The 21,786-nt window shown below is 38.8% G+C and overlaps 1 protein-coding gene across 3 annotated transcripts in view; it reads right to left on the reverse strand.

The window, feature by feature from the left end:
• pcdh10a (protocadherin 10a) overlaps positions 1–2,785 on the reverse strand; it is a 10,444-nt gene extending 7,659 nt beyond the window's left edge. For 2 of the 3 annotated variants that reach the window (XM_061244252.1, XM_061244251.1), the window contains exon 1: positions 1–2,785. This exon is cut by the window's left edge and continues 160 nt beyond it. In XM_061244252.1, the coding sequence (XP_061100236.1) occupies positions 1–2,342 (2,342 nt within the window). In that variant the 5' untranslated portion in view covers positions 2,343–2,785. The other variant, XM_061244253.1, reaches the window with a different exon arrangement.
• Positions 2,786–21,786: the final 19,001 nt, after the last annotated feature.

A 21,786-nucleotide genomic window follows, 5' to 3' on the forward strand; every position in this document is an offset into this window, starting at 1 on the left:
CATACCTGGTAACAATAGTTCTGGTTTTGATGGTGGGAACCGAAGCTCCCGGACTCCTCAACAGGTACTTGGGCAGTGCTGGTGACATTAGCGCTTTGTACCAGCATTATATCTGACTTGCTAAGCTTTTTCTTTCTGGCTCGTGCCTGTCTGCTACAGCACGAGCTGCAGCAGAGACAGCAGTCGCTGGCCAGGCAGGTGTAAATGTTCAGCTTTTTGTCCTTTTGACACCTAACGGCCAGCACGATCATCGCCAGGAGAAAGATGAACGACACGGAGCCGAGGGCGATTATGAGGATGAGAGTCAAATCCAGGGAGTTCTCCTTAGCTTTAGAGGAGCCGCGGTCTCCACTGTGGCCCTCGACGACGCTGTCAACGAGCACTATGATGACGCTGGCGGTGGATGCGAGAGGTGGCTGCCCGTGGTCCCTCACTTCAATCAACAAGTCGTACGGGTGATGCGGGTCTCGTTTGCTTGAGACCCTCCTGGCAGTCCTTAATTCACCCGTTCTCCAGTCCATTCGAAACATGCCCATCTCGTTCCCTCTTAGTATGCTATATGAAAGGCGAGCGTTTTCACCATCGTCCGCATCCATAGCCACAATGCGGGTTACCAAGTATCCTGGTTCTGCAGACCTGGGTAGATGCTCCTTTGCTGTACCATTTTTGCCAAGCGGGGCAATGACAGAGGGGGCGTTATCATTCTGATCCACTATTACAACATTGACGGTGGCGTTGGAGGATAACTCTGGCGTACCAGTGTCCTTAGCTTGAACCATGAAGCTAAAGTCTTTTAATTGTTCATAATCAAATGATCTTAAAGCATAAAGGTAGCCGTTTTCCGAGTTGATTGACACGTAGGTAAATACAGGCATACCCTGAATGACGCACTCCAATATGGAGTAAGAGATATGGGCATTTTGTCCGATATCAGGATCAACAGCACTTACCGCATAAATATAAGCGCCTGGCACATTATTTTCAGTCACATATACGTCGTAAATTGACTGCATGAACCTCGGGGCATTGTCGTTTTCATCTGACAACTGAACTTTAATAGACTTGCTTGTGGCAAGGGACGGGACGCCCTTATCTTTTGCCACGACTGTGATTGTGTATGAATCGGCATTTTCCCTGTCCAAAAGTCCATCTGTGACAATGGTGTAATAGTTCTTGAACGACGTTTTCAGCTTGAAAGGTACGTCTCCGACAATCTCGCAGAGAGTCTGTCCGTTTTCTCCAGAATCCCTGTCGGTGACGCTCAGCAGTGCGATTACAGTACCGGGAGCTGCCTGCTCACTCACTGATTCGGTTACGGTGCTGAAAACGATCTCAGGAGTGTTATCATTTACGTCAATCAGTTTGACCAGAACTTTACAGTGGGCGGGAACAGCGTTAGGTCCAAGATCCTTTCCTTGCACGTAAAGTTGATATGTGTTGCTCTCCTCATAGTCGACCTCCCCAATCACTTCAACTCTGCCCGTCCTCGCGTCAATATTAAACAGCTCCCTCACTCTCTGAGAATTGTGACTGCTAAAGGAATACACAATTTCGCCATTCTGTCCCTCGTCCATGTCAGTGGCGTTTAACTGGATGACCAAGGTGCCCACCGGGGAGTTTTCAGGCAGATTCACAGTGTACACAGACTGATCAAAGGCAGGGACGTTATCGTTTGAGTCTAGAACTTTCACGACAAGCAACGCCGTACCAGTCCTCTGAGGCAATCCACCATCTACTGCTGTCAATACGTACCTGTGCACCGCCTGCTGCTCTCTGTCGAGGGATTTTTCCAATACAAGTTCTGCAAATTTGGTGCCATCTCCTTGCGTTTGGACATCGAGGTAAAAATAGCTGTTGGTGGTCATTTCGTATGTGCGGAGCGCGTTGGTGCCAACATCAGGGTCGAACGCGCTCTCCACTGGAAAACGGGTTCCAGGAGTGGCACTTTCAGTAATTTCAATGGTAATATCAGTTTCGGGAAAGCTCGGAGGATTGTCATTGATATCCATGATTTCTATTTCCACACGAAAAAGCTCAAGTGGATTTTCCAAAAACACTTCCATATGCATAAGACAGGCATCACTCTGTTTGCAGATCTGTTCCCGATCGATTTTCTCGTTCACATAAAGCCCCCCGTTTTCCAAATTCACCTCCAAGTACGGATTCCGCGAACTAGGCACAGTCTGGAATCTGCGCGACGAAAGTTTTGTTATGTCCAAGCCCAAATCCTCAGCAATATTCCCCACGAACGTGCCATGGTCCTGTTCCTCCGGAACAGAATAGTGTAGCTGGGAAACCACCCCATCCACGATCCACGAGAACAAGAGAAATAACACAATCATCTCCAAATAAGAAGTGCACTTGAGTTTTATTCCGTTCTGACTTGATTAGGAGTTTTCCATCACCTCTGTCCGTAGAAAGGCGAAAACTGTAAGGCTTCCTGAATAAGTAACTCTCATCCTTTGTGTCTTGTCAACCGAAAACCATTCTGCTCTCCATATGACAAATCTAGCCATTTGGTCCTCAACCGTTATTTTAGTGTGCCGAGTTCTGAGAGCTTTGGCGTCAGAGAGAACATGGTAATCGAACGACTGAACATATCCCTTGCTATAAAGAACACAGCTAAATACAATAACACTCTTTAGCTTACGCGCACATCTATATTTAACAAACAATGTCGAATTAATTCATTTTTAACAACAAAAGGTATTTATATAAATGCAATTTACTACTTTATCTCTATTGAATTACCCTGTCCCAGCTACAGACCCGGTGATGTCCTCTGGTAGACTTCAGAACACCAAGTGCCCAGCTTTTCTTATTTTGCGCAGCGCCCTCCTCCCACCAGCCAATAGTAGTCACAGACACCCTCAGAGGTTAAACATGATTGGGGCATTATAACGCCAACTACAGCTCGTCACGGACCCTAAAAAGGACCAGTTCAGTATCCTGGCAGAGCTCAATTAATTGATTTACAATTCTGATAAAATAATTAGCTAGTGGACAAAGCGATATAATATAAGACCACCGACTGAAGCGTAAATAACAAAAGCTGCCAGTAAATGCATTTTGGTATTGGCTTTGAATGGGTCTTGCAATTCTCTATTAAATGCCTCTTCAAATATGAACTTTCATCGACGAAGTTTCATTATCCTACACATCGTAGAAGTGGCTGATATTGTATTTATGTATTTTAATTAATCTAACGCTGAAAACTGCAGAACATTCTACGACTACTTTCAAATATAATGATAAGTTTCGTGTTTAGGTATCGCGAGAAACTCCGAAAGGTTTGAATTGATTCATTGATATACTGACTTCATCTGTTGCAGCCCATACATTCGTTTAAGAGTGAACATTGGTTTAAGTTCAGTCTCATATGAACCAGCGTTAGATATACATGTTAAGATTCACGTTTTTCGCCATTCAACACATACATACATATATATAACGCAATTAAAAAAAACTATGTAGACACGATATCTGGTATTCCGTTCAAGTAAAAATCTGTCTCTCTCTCTCTCTCTCTCTCTCTCTCTCTCACACACACACACACACACACACACACACACACACACACACACACACACACACAATAAATATAATAAATATAGTAAGACATTTATTTAATTCACTTTTTCCAGATGTCAGAAAGTGAAAAAGTGGCATGTATTGTCCATGTTCCCGAATAAGCTTCCGTATTTAAGATGTAAATGTTGAGTAAACTGCGAAGATAATCTATTGCGCTGTCTGCAATCATATGGTACACATGCCCTCTAGCGGTTTAAAACTGAAATATTTACCTTATCTCTTTCATTAATTATTTTTGCACTCTGAACGAATATCCATATTAGGATAATGTTTTGTTCTTGATGTTAACCTTTAATGATATGATAAAAAAAAGTGTCATAACTCATGAGCCGTCACGTACATTGCGATGAAGGGAATGAAATAACAGTTATGAGCTGAATGTGGAAAACTGAATGCAGCAGATAGTTACATTCAGAGGAGATGCGTTTTGAATGATTGCCCAAACGACCAATGAACTGCAGTTGTTCGCATTTTGAAATCCTCTTAATACCAGAGCGTATGTTGGTGGCACATATCCATAGCCGTGGTATATAATCAAATTTCCATTTGAACAAGATATTGCGAGTTGAACTCGCGCCTTCATGCAGTGGTGTAGGCAATAGGCACAGGAACAAATAGCCATGTTCATTTGAACAATCTATATTCTGCACGCAGACACATCTGAAATGTAATGAACGTACAAAAGTTGCGCGTAATTTCGCTTAGTGACCGATCAAAGCAGTCGGGGAATCATAAAGAGTATAACATTATAACGCAGGCATTTTCTGTAGTCTACTCGCGGTCGTTGTAAATTTGGTTCGTGAATACAAGCCCACGAAGCAACATTTCACGAAAACCATGCTTTCTCAATTTGCATGTCAGCATTCCTGAACATACTAATCGAAATAGCATTATTTTCCCAACTCGGTGTAAAGCTTATTACATGTGCCAAATAAATATACGTAATCTCGTCCGGTAAACGAACAAATATGTAATTTCATTTTGGGACGAGGAGGCAAATCGTGTGCCTAATTTACACAGCGGCGCGAGACAGTTTTAGACAGCAATAAACACTCACTTCACAATCAGAAAGATAAACAGGTGATAGAAAGCCAGCTTCTACAGTAATGGAGTACAAGAGCGCCCCCTAGTGATTGCATATGGTACAGTATTTATTTATTTTTCTGTTATCGTACAGTTTCATACTCACGTGCCCTATTTGTGTACAATTCGTCTTTTAGAAGAGAGAGCGAGAGCGCGCGAGAGCGAACTCCTAACTGCCAAATTGTTCCATTCTGAAAGTAGTGATAATATTGTTTCCTTGTGCCAACACAGCAATTCCTCACAGAATAATCTTAAATCAATGATTTCATGAGATAATTTAGGTTATTTTCCTCACCAGAGAGTCCTAAAAAGTGGGGTGTTGGGGTGGTCCAAAACCATCATCAAGCATTGGGGCTTCAATTCAGTCTAAGGATCTCCTTGTATGAAATGCATCTCACAGAATGCATTCTCAAATATCTCCCATACTGGATCTAGTCTCCCTCTCTAATCTTTTTGATTTATACCGGGGCCATTGAGACGGAGATGGCGCTAGCCACACCTTATCCACATGATTAGTGAGCTTCTGTCTGTCCTGGACAAGCAAAGTAATTGAGTGGCTCTCCTGGGACTGCAGTCAATCAGTCAAGTAGCTATCAGAGAGAGGCACCCCCTCAAAGATTATACTGCAGAGTCTGTCCAGAGCTCTGGGTAGCAGCGTTCAGTAACATCTCCCCTGCCCACCACTTCAAATTATAGGTCAGATTAAGACAGCTATTCTTGTGGGGTTGGGAGGTAACGCAAGGTTGACAGGAAATCTAATGCATCTTAAAGAGTTGAGGTTGCCAAAAACAGAAAACCAAAACTAATCCACTCTAGGTTGCAATGACAGCAGAATTCTTTAAATGAAGAAAACAATCCACATTCTTATTACATTATTATGTTCATTCATAGTCTTTACACCCTTGATGAAGATGAGCAAAGAAGACTGAAAATAAACAACAAGGCCCAAAGAATCCTTATCGCTCTTTGAGAGAGACTGGGAACAGGAGTAGTTAACCACACACTATTCAAGGGGAATGTTCAAAAAGTGACGAAATACTAAAAAGAGCCAAAAAATAAAGTGAGTAAATGTATTCATAATTTCAAATATGACAAAGGTCGCAGATTTTATATATACATACAAAAGCAATGCTACCAGAGATATAGCTAAAAAATAATTGGTGTGGAAGAGGGGAAAAATGAGAGACTACAGATTGAGCCTTGCTAGTAACTGGATAATTATCTCTGAGGTGTACAAAACTGCTGACTTTGATGATATGGGTGAAATTTACAGATTGATTCTTGGCTTAGTTCACATTTGTAATGTTTAGCATTCTCTGAGGGTTTCAACAAAGACAGTAGACCCCAGTAGAAAGCATTTAAGACAGTATTTAGGTTTAATGTCTTTTAGTATGTGGTATTAAGTTCAATTCATTAACAAAATTGTTATACACTCACAAAGCACTATTAGGCGTTTATTATAATTTATTTTTTAGACTTATATTGCTGTAGCCTATCCACTTAGAGTTATGATGCATTGTGTGTTCAGAGATGCTGCATACCACTAATGTGTGGTTATTTGCGTTACTGTCACCTTCCTGTCAGCTTTGACCAGTCTGGCCATTCTCCTCTGACATCTCTCATTAACGCATTTCTGTCTGCAGAACTGCTGCTCACTGGATTTCTTTTTCTTTTTTTGCACCATTCTTTGCAAAGCCTTGAGACTAGTGTACATGAAAATCCCAGGAGATCAGGGTCGGATAATCACATGAATAAGTAGGTGTAATAAAGTACAAATATTCATAATAAAGTGCTTGGTGAGTGTATATGACACATTATTATATTATTTTTGTCTAATTTTCACAAGCAGTGAAACAAATAGACATGCATTAGTGTTCCAGCATTTATAAACTGAGAAAGGATGAACCAAGGAAGGTCAATGTCAATCATTATTTAATGGTACTGCGGGATCATCTTTACCACACTTCTTTCCTGCAGAGAAGAGTATCATTCAACACAACAATACCCCCGTTCATGGAGCTAAAGCTGTCACCCTGTGGTCTCAAGAAATGACACTGACGTTATCAATATGTCACAGTCTTCTCAGTCACCTGATCTGAACCCAGTCAGGCATTTATGGCATATTCTGTTGTTCCAGAATATTCCAGAATATAATGTTATGTGGAGTAGTGGTGTTGTGGTTCCCCCTTCCAAATTCCAAATGCTGGTAGAGTATGTCACTGTGCATAAAAAAATATTTTTCATTTACTGTGTTTAACAGGAAAATAAACATGTATTTGGCCACACTAGTCCCATTGTTATCAATATTACCTTGTGCATTCAGAGAGAGACATTACCTGAACACATTTTTTTAAATAATAGGCTGCTTCATGACAACAACTAAGCATTTGTTCAATGATGCATTATCACTGAGAATGTAAAATGAACACGATGAAACAAACAAGAACCACTGTCACAGTGGCCAGGGAAATACATGCCTGCCATTTTTAGATAAATTAATACCTTGTTTATTTCATTTGCTCTAAGCTGAAAAAACCTTGAGTGGGTGTTGATTTTAATTAAGTGCTTTTGGTTCCAGTCACTAAAAGGTTTAAGTGCTGATGTGACGACAAGCAGGCCAAAGAAGCCTTCTGTACGTGTAAGTCATTTCCAAAATGGAGTGAATACTATGCTCACTGAACAAACACTACAAAGGGGAACAATTCATCACTTGTCACCATAATGGGAAATCTTAATTGATTACAGTAGAAACAAAGATGTTAGCAGTCAGACAGACATTTACCAAATGAGAAATATCAGTGCAGGTAGTCTTTGAAGTTACTCAGATTTGGGCTAGACTTGTACCTGTGTTGATTTTTGAAATATTTCACTTTATGTGTAATGACTCTAGAATATATGAAAGTTTAACTTTTTGAATTAAATTTCAGGTCTGATTAGATTTATTGTCCATGATAAATTGAAAATGCAAAAAGGAAGCAATTGATGATTTTCATTTTCATTTTGAAAAAGTGATGAAACTGTATAGAGTATAAAGGAACAAAGCTGCATTGTTTTATAACATAAAGCAAACATTGCTTTAATGCATTTCTGTTCATATCCATGATCTTTAGAAAGCATGATTCCATAGTATTAGTAAACACAGTTTACTGTAATAGGCCAACAAATAACTGTATTTTGCATATATGTTCACACACAAAATAAACTCAAATAACCACATCTTATAACAGTGGTGTGCAGAAGAGCATCTCTGAACACAACATATCAAACCTTGAAGTGAGTGGGCTCTAGCAGCAGAAAACCAATAGGTCTGATGAATAAGTCTAATAAATACCTAACAATATTCATATTAATAATGCCTGCAGCATAGTGGTTAAGGTAAATGACTGGGCCCCGCGAGGTCGGTGGTTCGAATACCAGTGTAGCCACAATAAGATCCGCACAGCCGTTGGGCCCTTGAGCAAGGCCCTTAACCCTGCATTGCTCCAGGGGAGGATTGTTTCTTGCTTAGTCTAATCAACTGTACATCGCTCTGGATAAGAGCGTCTGCCAAATGCCATTACTGTAACATAATGTAATTCAATTGGGTGTCAAACAAATGACTCTTGCACTACCCAATTTATGACCTGCTCTATCAAAATCAGTCACATTGACCCAAAAACCTATTTTGAGTTTTAGAAACTACTTGAAAGAGGAGAACATAAGCTTTCTAAGGATACCAAAGTTACTCTCTCTACTCTCTAATCTAGGGAGTTGTATCCCGTGGCATTCGCACTGCCACCAAACCATGGTTTTGAGAAAAGCGGCTTCAAAGTTTTGTTGCAACAAAACATGAGGGTGGGAGACTACCAACACTGGGCTAAAGAAACTCTGGAGCTATAACTTGTCATCTTATGTATAAACCATTTAAAACTATATTTTTACTCTTAAGACATACAGGCCGTGAAAGCAAATACATTAACATTTAGCCACGAATGCAGCTAAGGTGGTTGTTTGTGACTGGTGAATGGTGACAAGTCGCCTAGCCTCCAAACAATGCACAACTCCGGTGTTACTTTCACTTTGACATCTTGCATTTAAAGTCTTACAAATTATATATTTTTCCTCTGAATTTGGCATTAGCACATGCAGATTATGGAGGCCAAAATATTGTTCTACAAAATTAAGATGAAGGCATTGAATGAGCATTTTTACATAAACATCGATTTATGTGAAATTGACTGTCACGACTGATTATGTTAGAGCAGATCACATTTTAGCTAATTAACTTTGTTGTTGTGAATACCAGAAGGGAGATCATATTTTTTCTTATTTCAACTATTTAAGAGAAACTAGGCATCCTTTAAACCGTAAGTTGCTTTCTGACGCTCCAAAAACTGTCACTTTAACCTGCAGTGAATCACAAGGTTATGTTTAAAGGCCTGTAATTTAAAATAATTTAAAATTAAAATAATGTGCGTCCCAGTATAAAACCATGAAACTCACATAAACCATGAGCCATGAAAATATAGCAAAGTCATATTTCTTATTCATCAATAGTTGTAATATATAATAAAACTGATATAAAAAATGGATCATGTAAAAAACTGTTCCTTCTGAGACAGGCCAGGTTCCACAAGTAATATTACATTATGGAAGCAACAGCTCTGAGGTTCTTAAATATGACTCAAGCAATCCCTCTCATTCTCCAGCGCCCAAAGCATTTACAGTGGATGCATTGATTTTCAGAGCTGAAAATCTTTGACTGTCTCAGGCTCATGGTAAGTCGATTCTTTCCACAGGCCAGTTCTCAACAGGCTGCTAAGCAATATTTAATTCCCTGCCTGCAATCCAAGAGGCTCACAACCAAAGCATCATCAAATGTGATTTTGGCACATAGCTTGAGATTTATATTTGCAGAAGATTTGAGCCATTTGCAAACAGGTCCTTGAAGCATATTTGTGAAATTGATTTAATCTGTGCCGAACTACAAGTGACACTCACAACAACACAATTTTTCCTTCCTAACGTGTAGTTAATGTTTTCATTAAAGAAATGCTGCTACTTTCAGAAAATTAAGAGTTGAATGACACTGAAATAAAATGTGGATGCTATTCATAAAATGGTGGTAATGAATGCAAAAAAAAAAAAAGCTTCCTTATATTTGTGATGGAACAAAGTTTTCTTTGGACAGATTGGATCTGGGCCTTGGTTATAGAGTGGAAAAACACAATATGCAGTTTAACTCAAGTGTTGCAGGAGTTAGAAGCTTGGCAACGGAACTCATTCTGGACCTGAAAAGCAAATAAATCTTGTGTAGAAAGGGCTCTTCTGTCTTTGTGGATATAGGCCTAAATAATATATTATCTGCTGGCAAGGGTAACAGAGTATCCGTCACACACATAAACCAGTGGCGAGATAGATAAATCCAAAAACAACAGGCCATAAAATGTCCATTGCAGAAATTAACCACATGATTGTATGGAAAGTCCACTTGTGGAACATTGTTTCAAAACAAAAAGTGGAGAGCTTAATAAAGTGTTAAATTTGTCATAATGAAGGACATTTTCTATTCTGTAAGGGGCTTACAGAATGTACGAATGGTGTGGGCTACATTGCTTTTTAGGGGCATTTTATCTGTGCTTTTAGCAAGCCCCATTCATCTCATTTCATAATATAATGATTTGGGGGGTTATTACAAGTTGGTGCACACACACATATACACACACTTGCACATATACATACACACACACATACGCGACACACACACTTTATATTTAGTCATGTATAGTAGCAAAGTGAGGGGACATTTCTGTTGTCTGTTGGCCAACATAGCTACCCCCAGCACTACATAAACAGGGGCCCATATTTCATCACTATATATCAATTGCGCTCTCATGGACTGCATGTTTAACCCTCCTATTATGTTTGGGGTCAAATTGACCCTATTCAATGTTTGACAACCAGTATTTTGGTGGGATTACATAGCAAACATGCAATAAATATATTGCTTTGCTTTCAGAAGTACCAAGTTCCCATGTGTTGTATAGGCTTATTTTAAACCTCTGTAACTGTATAAAATGTCAGAAAATATGGAACCATTTACATTTTTATCTCAGATTTCTTTTAGATTATTCTGATGGCACTTTCCCATACAGGTGCTACACTTTCACTTCCTGTACCTTAGGCTCTAAAATGAAATGTCTCTCACAGATCTTTATGGATGAAAGGATAGTCATTTGGGAAACAATAAGAAGGCGACACATAAAGTGTCCAAATTTAGCAATAGATTTGTGTTTATTGAAACTATTGGGTTCAGTTTGACCCCAAACATAAAAGCGGCCATAAATTCTTAATATAATAGGAGTTTTAAGCCACATACGAAAGGCCTTCCACCCCGATTCTACTATGCAAGCATGACTGTAGTCTGTGCCATGGAGAGGGACACATTGTCCTGGTGGGAGTGTAGCTATTTTCATTCAGCAAAAAAGCGTATTCATCAATAACTGTAATACATATTATATAAACTGATGGATAAAAAAATGGATCATGTAAAAAAAAGAGGCCCTCCCAATGTACTTTGTCCCTGGCCACCAACATAAATCTACGAGGCAATGGGAGCTGCGACCCTGCCTATGCTGTATGCGGTGCTGGCGCTGTCCGTAGGCCTGAAGCCCTTCCAGGGGGTGTAAATACCTGGGGGCTCAAGGGACAGAACACCCTTCAGTAGCTTCTTATACATACAGTGAGCACTTTATTAGGTATTTATTAGACTGAATTTTTAGGCTTTTCTAAATTCCTAGGCTTCAGTGATGCTCTTCTACATACCATTGCTGTAATGCGTGGTTATTTGAGTTACTGTCCCCTTCCTGTTCACTTGAACCAGTCTGGCCGTTCTTCTCTGACCTATCTTATTAACAAGGCGTTTTTGCCCACATGACTTACTGGATGTTTCTTGTTTTTCGCACCATTCTCTGTAAACTCTAGAGACTGTTGTGCGTGAAAATCCCAGGAGTTCAGCAGTTTCTGTGTTACTAAAACCATCCTGTCTGACACTCATTCCACGGTCAAAAGTAATTTAGATCACATTTCTTCCCCATTTCTTCTTTTGACCATGTCTGCTTTTTGTTATGCATTGAGTTCCTGCCGTATGATTGGCTGATATTTGTATTAACGAGCTGGTGTACAGGTCTACCTAATACAGCGGTCACTCAGTGTCTATGAGTTTCTGGTTTTAATTTCAAGAACCCTAAGTTCTACTATGCTGAAACATAGCCTACAAGGTACTTAACCTTTTTTGCCATCCAAGAGACTTGTTTTATGTCAAAAAATACCTAACCTTTTTCGTTAATCAAGACTGCAATTGATCAGACTTGTGACAAGAGGAATTGACCTGCTTTCACAAAAATGAAATTTGTAATTCAAGCTAGTGTATGAAGCAGCCGCAGAGGGTCTAGCCATAAAGCATTGCAGAGCATGTGAAATATGTCAGTGCTTCATACTTTATGGGAGAGTGCAACCCTACTCATGTTGCACTACTTTTGTAAAACAAGTTTGCTCCTTTTTTTCTGCATCATTAATTGCATGCCAACTATAAAACATATTTGCATCAGCTTATCTTGGAACAGCTGTGAGTGCAGTTGCTAAGTTCAATTTAGCTAAATCGTATATTCAACTGAAATCATCCTGTTTTTCCCATTTCGTTAGAAGATGGAAACTCATTATACATGTAATTCAAAATGCAATCTCAGTCATCATAGGAGTCGACATGGCACTGCCATGATGAATTTTAAATGTTCTCATGATGTGTTTCAGTAAACATAAACCTCTGATTGTGATTTAACTATCTTTTCCCTGTATGACCTTGTTTTCTTGAAAAAAAAGTGCCAAGCATTTAAATGTCTACTGCACCTAAGAATGTCCACCTGATTCACCAATATTGCATGTGTTGCTTAGGAAATTGATGCAGTTCATGAATTAGGACACTGATACATAAGCAAGCTAGTCTGTTAGCTAATATAACAGTGGTGGTCCAATAGGGACATTCATCTTATTCATGAACTCTTTGTCATAGGATCTTTAAGGTTTGATGTTGCCAAATAATCTGGAAATCAGCCAGAGCATCATTTGTTTTCAGTACTTCCATATAACCTCCGAAATATATTCATAAACATGTTTCATAAATCTATGAATATATTAATAAACCATTAGTGTATTTACTTGTTAATGGCCCAAATGCTAAATAAATAAAGACCAAATTCACCACTTTGTCTTCCCATTATTGTCATTTGTTTTATCTAAATGTTGTTTTTTAAATTATTTTCCTTGGTTTGTGAAGAACAGTTTATTCATTTGCCTCAGGGGTGTTGATTTGGTTTGCCTTGCACAGATAGGGCATATTGGTCCTGCCTACCCTGCAGCATTTTACACTCTCTACAATAACAACTAGCACCCAAAAATCACTGCCTCAAAGAAGGGCTACGGAATGCTGAAAAGAGGCCATAATAGCTTTTTGCTAATTGTCATAACAATCTTCTCATCTATATACATACCATATTCTGTGGGTTAATATACATGTCCATTCAGTTGGAGATGAACCCCCCCCCCTATTTTCAATCAGAGCAGGCTGTGCAGAGCCAGGATCGGGAGTGTTTAGTCATGTTTCTGCCTCAGAAGTACTCCGGCTGGAGGGTGACGAACCAAAGGGATCATTTCTCGGCTGTCAGTTACTTGAATTGGCTCAGTGCGCTGTGAGCGGAATGGATACAGGCCATATGAAAAGCTTTTCTTTCTGGTCATTCCATTCTGTTGTATATCTGGGAGGCCAGCAGTTTCTACCTCATTGACAGAATTGAAGTCTGTCCCAAAGCATAGATAACACATAGTTACCTTTTGCTGTAGGTCCTCATGGTAGGTCCTCTGGTATCAGCTTGCAAATGATAAAGCTGGTGTTATAAGATGTGCACACATCCAGGAGTTTTTAATTACTTCTGTGTGGCTATACCAATATAGTTCTCTTTAGCATCTATATCCTTAGTAATTAGCTAGGTAATAGGATTACAGTTTGTGAGTAATTTCAATAGTGGATAGCATTGGTTTGCATTCAAAACTTTGGAGGGAGGCAAGGATATCGATCAGCGGAGCTGTACAGCCAGAGGTGTTATTTACTCTGCACACTTTACAAAAACATAGAAAATATACCCATAAGTGCCAACGAATGGCCATCTGAAAGAAAGAATAGAAAGAAAAATGATCTGATGTAGAACCTAAAATACAAAACCTTTGTTGTTTATACATAGTTCATTTATTATTAATTGTCATTTGTCATTTTACAGAAGCATCTCAACATATGAAAATAGACCAAAGAAGGAATGCAAACATGCTCAAAGGGTCACACATTTTTAGACAAGCATTTCTGATGTGGGTGTGGGATGATTTGGTCGATTCGTTACCTCAAATAGTTTATGAAAAAGGTTCACAAGCAGTGGGAGGGACAAGAGACTGAATCATCAATCTCATGATAACTGAGGGTAAGTCTAAAATACCGAGCATGCAGAACAGTCCTGTGCAAGGATGTTTAAATCAGAGCTGTTTCTCAGTTTCAAATCTTCAAATACAAAAAATTTTCTTTTGGTAGAACACAGATCCTAATTTAAGTGTATCGACATTCTGTTCACAAGCCTGTACATTTTGAAACTTTGGTACATTCATAGTAACACATTTTCAGCTGGGCTTTTGGATAGGACAACTGTTACTCCATTTCTTATAGGCTGCCATTTAATAATTGGCAGCCCATGATGCAATTCCATCTAGTGACCTGCATCCGCACAGAGAATATATATTAGTTCTGATGAATCCAACACCAGGTATCCAGATTATTATAAATTATCTTTAAAATTTGTTGTTTTCTTTTTATTAAAAAAATAATGATCCAATAACCCCTTGTAAGAAACTGATGGCAGGGATGCATTCATCTGGAATGCACTCAGTTTACAGAAATGTGAAATTATTGATCAGCTGTCTTTTTCACATGTCAAAATAGCACTTTTATCATACACAATACAGTATCACGCAAGGGAAGGAAACAGTAATATTAAATGACGAATCAATAAGAAAGTGCTGAGAGGGAAACGGTAGGTTCATTTGGCAACAGCCTTTTCATTACCTCACAAAACATAAAACATAAATCAAATCCCATACATGACGCCTGGAATGCAGAATCAGCTTATTGTGCATACTGTGCTGAAAAGTGTTCCGTTCCCATCCATCAGTCTGAGTTTGCTAAATCCATCATTCTCCGTCTAAGGGGAAGGGAAGGCATTCTTGCCTTAAGCCTTGAAGAACACGAACCTTACCCAAGGTAAATCAATCTGTTTCAAATGGACTACAAACCGCTGGTTTAGAATTGTGATGAGATATGCAAGCGGTGTTTTAAACCCATCCAACACATCCTTGCTTCTGGATTATACGCCTAGTGGAAGATATTTACAGTTCTACCGGGACACCAGAAATTGGATGCGTGCCTCACAAAAAACAGAAGAACATTACTGTCAGCATCCATTGCCAGTATTTTCTTGCCAACCAAGGCAGAAGTTATGCACTTTCCAACTGAGACCACCCCCATAGGACAACAAAAACAGTTGCACAGAACTGCCACACAGTCCAGAAAATGTGTTTATAAATTAACTAAATTGATTTTGATTGGCTGGCTGGTTACAGCAGTAAGTAAGCTCTTTTTCCTGTTGCCCACTACCTGAATCTTCCACCATGTGTCCATATTAACTGTGCGAATAACCAGTTGGATTATCACTCCAGGTTAAAATCTGTTAGATTATCACTACACAACACTAAAAATGTCATGCCTGCTCCTCCATGCAATTTTGGCGGGTGTATCACCAAATGCAGTCCTTTCATAGCTTAGCCTTATATAATAATAATAATAATAATAATAATAATAATAATAATAATAATAATAATAATAATAACAATACTCATAATAATAATAATAATAATAATAATAACAATAATAATAATAATAATACTCATAATAATAATACTCATAATAATAATAGATACATTTAAAAAATCATTGTTTGCAAGGCTGAATTTCTTCAAACAGGAGATTAATATATGAGAGATGCAGTAAATATCAGGTATTCCTTCATGTGGTAATGTCTTACATGTGTAGAGTTATATTTCCTCTGCTTTCCTTTCAGCATCAGCAAATGTGGCAGGTAATGGATTCCACTGTAGAAACGTCCATTTTACTCTGCAACTTAATGTACCCTTCATTCAAATAAACATCCACTCGCTCTGCAGGTATTTTAAAGCATCCGATAAAATGGGTAACACATTGCCGTTAATTTAGAGAGAGAAAAAAACATTTGCTTAAATCTCTCTCACAGTTAAAGTGCATTTCAGTTAGTTCAACTGAGGTGAGATAGACAAAGTAGAGTTAGTTAGAGCAGTTAGAGCTACAGGTTAGCGAATATCCTAGATGTCACCAGGAGTCTAATTTGTTTATTAGCTATTTTAATATCAGATGTGCATTTAATAACTGTGTGCATGCATAAGTATACAGTGAAATCCTAGCTAAAAACTAAAACTTTACCATAGTTTACCACAGTTTATAGACATTCAGAAAATACCAAAAATAATATGAGTTGCTAAATTGATAATTTGCCTCCTCTGAGAAGAGATCACCCTCTGTGTTGCCTCATAGAATGGATGATAAAGCCAAATGAATTGAGCATTTGAATTGAGTTATTGAGTTAAGTATTTGTATTACCCAGGTGACTCACGTGGGCTGCCTGCTCGCTCTTGCCTTCCATTCACGTTTACCTTCTGAAACAGCTCACTGATCAGTAATGTATTTCCAAACTACTGCATTACAAACACTAATAAAAGGTGATGTGCTTGGAGCTTGGATGTGCATGGTGTGAAGGTTATTTCACATAAATGTCATCGTAAAAATAAGTAAATTCACAATAAAATCCTAATGAAGGTAGCTGATGTCAGGAACACACAGAAAGACAAAACAAAAGAATAGTGTGTGTGAGAGAGAGACAGAATGAGAGCGAGAGAAAGAGAGAGTGTGTGCGAGAGAGAGAGAAAAAGAGTGAGTGAGAGAGATGTGAGTGTGTGGCCAGTAGTTCCATGCTGCAGAGTGACGTAATTGGTAACTGTATCACCCAAGTTATGGGAGGGGTGAGTCGGTTAGTTGTCCGCATTAGCAGAATCTCTAGCGACCCCCACTGGTTGTTTGGGCACCAGTGGATCACATGCCACAATCACATATGAGGTGTTTTCCTCAGACTCAGACATGAACGTGGCGACAGATGGTCAATTAGCAAATCAGGGTGAAGATTGAACATGCTCAGCCCCATGTTTAAAAACAATATATATATATATATATATATACAAATAATATGTAAATATATCTATATATAGTTTAAAAAAAGGATTTCTGTCAAGCAATTGAATTGAAGCACTGGGTTTAATTGCATCAGGTTTGACAGAATGTACTTGCCACTGTTCAGCTTGAAAACCCCCTGCATACTCACAGATGCCTTCAACACATGCTACAGCTCATCTTCTCACACCTGTGTGAGTGACACATCAGTCAAGAAAAAAATAGCACAATGATGAAAAATAAGCACATCACTAACACAGTTTGCAGTTCTTACACAAGTTATCACACTTAACCTGAACTTGCTGCACCCATTGCACGTTCCATATTCAAGTCTAATCTGTTTATACCCATCAAATTAGGATTTTCCCCTGAATTTAATAATTAATGGTGTGCTCATGGGTCAATGTAATTACATATTCTGTGTCACATATTCAACCCAACTGGGTATTACCTTTGCCAGCAGTATTTTGCACCTGAAAGCTAATGAGCCAGTAATTAGGAGCTGGCACAGAGAAGCATGGAGTTCCATCCTTAGAAGTAGGATTGCCATATGTTACTGCAGTTGTGCTGTACACATCTTAAGCGAAGGAAACAGAAAATTGGGTGCTTTCTCCTTGCTCAAATGGTAATTAATTTGTGGAATTTCAAAAGTAGGTATTTTATAGCGAAAAAGCAGGCTGTTAAAGTCGTTAACTTGAGATAGTATTGCCACTTTGAAATGTCCTTACATATGTAAAGCCTTCGATATTATAATAGTTTGAAATAATTTCAGCAAAAAAATGCCAAATTCTGAACAAAGAAATGTGCCCAACTCTGCAGAAAGGCATGTACGCAGAAGGGTAAAACAAATGCTCATTGTCTTCAATGGTTATTTGACAAAACTGTATGGATCATATTTTTATTATATAAATGCACAGTAACAAGTTAGAGCTGATCCAAAGTGGACTGTCTGGACTGGTATTGAAGATGCACTATGTCCATGGGCGGCGCAGCGGTACAGTCAGCACTGTCTCCTCAAAGCAAGAAGGTCCTGGGTTTGAATCTGGGCCATAGCTTTTTTTTGTGGAGTGTACATGCTCTTCCTATGCCTGCGTGAGTTTCTTCTGGGTCCAAACGACATGCAGGCTAGATTAATTGGAGAGTATACATTGTCCATAGATTAATAATACAGTTTCATTCTTCAATGCAGTATTGCTAAGTTAACACTACAGAAGTTGTGTAAACATGATTGTGTGCATGTTTTATTATTTTATTTTATGCCTGCCATCTTTTTAACCTCACATCTCCATCAGACCGGAACACAGTAACTGGAGGATTGAGTTTTTGAGACGCAGACAGTAAATCTGCAGAGTGTTCATTAAACTCCATGGAGGCCTTTGGCACATAGTGAGTCTTTGCCATCTCTTGGGGTGTAATTAAAGTTGCAGCGTGAACCATCAGTCCAAACGACTCAGAACAAATACTGTTTCCCTTGTGGCAGCGGCAAAGTCATACAAGTCACTGTAACAACCTCCTTCCTAAATGAGATCAAGGAAAAACTCAGCATCTCTGACACTTTCTGCTTTGAGGTTTTAAAATTAAGGAGAAGACGTTGACAAGGCTGAACTGCAGCTTAGAGACTCGCAATTTTGCTGTTTTTAATTTGTTCTTCCTCAGAAGAAAACAGACAGAATGTGTAACATATGTGGCATTCACTTGTTTCGTTAATTGTTGAACAAAATAATAACATGATTCTCATCATTTCATCATCAGCAGTTAGCAGAAGAATACAGGATTTGTTTAGCTACTCTTCTGGAGTGAGATTCCAGATACCAGAAAACAAAAAAAAGGAAATATGGACAACCATCTGAACTGATATACTGTGGGGTCTTCTCTGTGACACCAAAAAAATGAACAAAAGCATGAATATAGGATGCACTTGTTAGTTCTGTTTGATTGCATGTTTTTCTTTCTGTTTCTTGGCTGTCCTGTGCTCCTAATTGGAACTGATTCCATTCTGAGGTCATTTACAAAGCCAGGCCGTGCTTGCATCTTCTGTCATCTTTGGATATGTTTCTGTAATGGCCTAAAATCCATGTAGACACCAAGAAGCTAAAGCTCCATAGCATGCATGTTGATGTATTTATGTATTAAGCTACTAATACTAGATAATATACATTTTATATTGAATACATGTACTGACAGGTGATTCTACAAGTCTACAAGTCTTCATGTCCATTGGATGGAGGTGTTGTTATCCTGGAAGAGATCGCTCCCATCAGAAATGTTCATCATAGGATAAAGGTGATCACTCAGAATAACTTTGTATTGATTTGCAGTGACCCTTCCCTCTGAGGGGACAAATAGACCAAAACCATGTCAGGAAAATGCCCCCCACAGCTAGCAGAACACCAGACCAGTGTCGAGGTCAACCATTCAGGCCCGGCCTGTAGCATTCTCTTGCACTCATTCACTTGTCAAGAATATGGTGAAGGATGACTCATCTCTGTAGACCAGTGCCTGTGGTGTGTGCACCACTGAACCATCAAATGTACATTTGTCTTTGTAATGAGGGGTTTATGCACTGCAACCCTATGATAATATCCCTCTCGATGTAGTTGTCAACAGACTGCTCTTGCTGACACAGTCAGATCATACCAGAAAGAAAAAGTGGTCAATTGGAATGAATCAGTAGGCCCCTAATTGGTGGAAGTGTTGACACCTGGCCAACAAAACTAACGCAAGGCAAACCTGTGTTGTGTTGATATGTTTAACGGAAAAAATTACAAATGAAATTGCTACCTAATTAATTACCTAATTATGAGCCTATTAGTTAATGTCATTCTTTTGTTACCGCTTCTTAAGGAACCACTGCTATAGAGGGTCACTGCTAATCCATATTTCTTTGGCAAGTTCTTCCTGACAGGATGGGGCCATATCAATCCATCTCTTTAGTACTCTATAGCAACAACTACCACATTTTCTAGTGGGACTGGACTCAAGCAACATTTGCCCCCAGCATATAATTTTGTTCACAAACACAATTTTGGTGATTGTTGAACACGCTAAATTATGTGAAGATGGGAAAGGTGGGTATTCAATCATGGGCTAGAAAACCATAAACATGTACAGAGTGGGCAGACCCTTGAACTTGCCCCATTCCTGATTTTCTTACTTATTTTGTAGTGTTTACACAGAATTGTTTCAGATCTTTAGACAAAATGTATTTAGAAAAAAAGGAACCTGAGTGAACACAAAACATTTAAATTACTGTTTCATTTCATCTGTGAAAAAAAGCAAATGCCCAAATCACCCAAGCACTAAAGTAATTGCCCCTTAATCTTAAAAAAAAAAAACTACCATAAGAACAAAAAAATGATTCACGAGAGAGCAGCAAGGTCAGAACCACTGATAACCAATAGAAACATCAATGCTCAGCTCACAATTTTGGGATAATGTTCTTTGGACAGATGAGTCTAAGGTCATTATCATTGAACTTTCATTATGCCTGGCATAAAGTAAATACAGGATTTACACAAAAACATCATGCAAGAAATGATGATGTTAGTGTGATATTGTGTAAATGTTTTGCTGCCTTGTTACCTGGACAAATTCTCATTATTGAAGGAGCCATGAATTCTGCTTTGGACCAGAAAATTATTACGAGGAATCTGTTCATGAGCTGAAGCTAAAGCAGAACTGGGTTATGTGACAAAAACAAGTCCACATCTAATTGACTGAAAATAGTCAAAGATAAAGTTTTTGAATGGTGTATTCGAGTCATGACTTGACTGAAATGGAGATGCATTGGCAGAACCAGAAAAGAGCTCAAAAACCAACCAATTAGTCTGTATTGAAGCCGAAGCATGGGTTAAAAATCTTCTACAATAATGTGAAAGACTGATATTAAATTGTACAAAGATTTTTGTGGTAATTATTGCTGCTAAAGGTGGTGAAACCAGTTATTCAATTTAAGCAGGCAATTTTGATCACTTTTTTCATTCAACCAATGAAACAATAATAATAATAATAATAATAATAATAATAATAATGTATTTTCTGTTTACTCAGGTTCCTTTTGTCTTCATTTTGTCTAAAGATCTGAAACCGTTCAGTATCAAAAAAATATTCAGTAATGAAGGATAACAGGTAGGGGGCAAATACTTTTTCATGACACTGTATATGCACAACTATGTACTGTATATACATGAAAGCAGATATATATATGGATATCACGTGCAACATATACATACATTGGCACCCACACATGTACATCTACATGCACATGGGTAAGTACAGATCCATGCATACAGAGACAAGCATAGTCACATGCACGAAGATGCAGATACAAATACTGTATATGCAAAGATATCAACCTGTTCTCTCCTCCCACCCCCACCCCCCCCCCCCACACACACACACACACATACACACACACAAAACTCAAAGGAAGTCTGAACTGAGGAGAAAGCTCTAATTAATTAGTTTCAGATGTTGTCAGCATTAATGACGGAACCTTGTGACAGATTCTAATTTGTGTCGGCAGAAGTGATTCATTCATTTTGCAGGCTGGTAATGAGTTTCCCCGTAGTTAGACATGCAAATGGAGCCAGGGCAATTTATCGGGCCATGTTAGCCTTCTCCACGTCTCTCAGGTAACCTGTTAGCACGTCAGGCCTGGGTGCTTTCATTTGTAGCTTTGATATAACTTTTCATTACATTTGTCTGTTGCTTTCACTCTCATT

The sequence above is a fragment of the Conger conger genome, chromosome 6 (assembly GCF_963514075.1).
Source record: "Conger conger chromosome 6, fConCon1.1, whole genome shotgun sequence".
Classification (NCBI taxonomy): domain Eukaryota; kingdom Metazoa; phylum Chordata; class Actinopteri; order Anguilliformes; family Congridae; genus Conger; species Conger conger.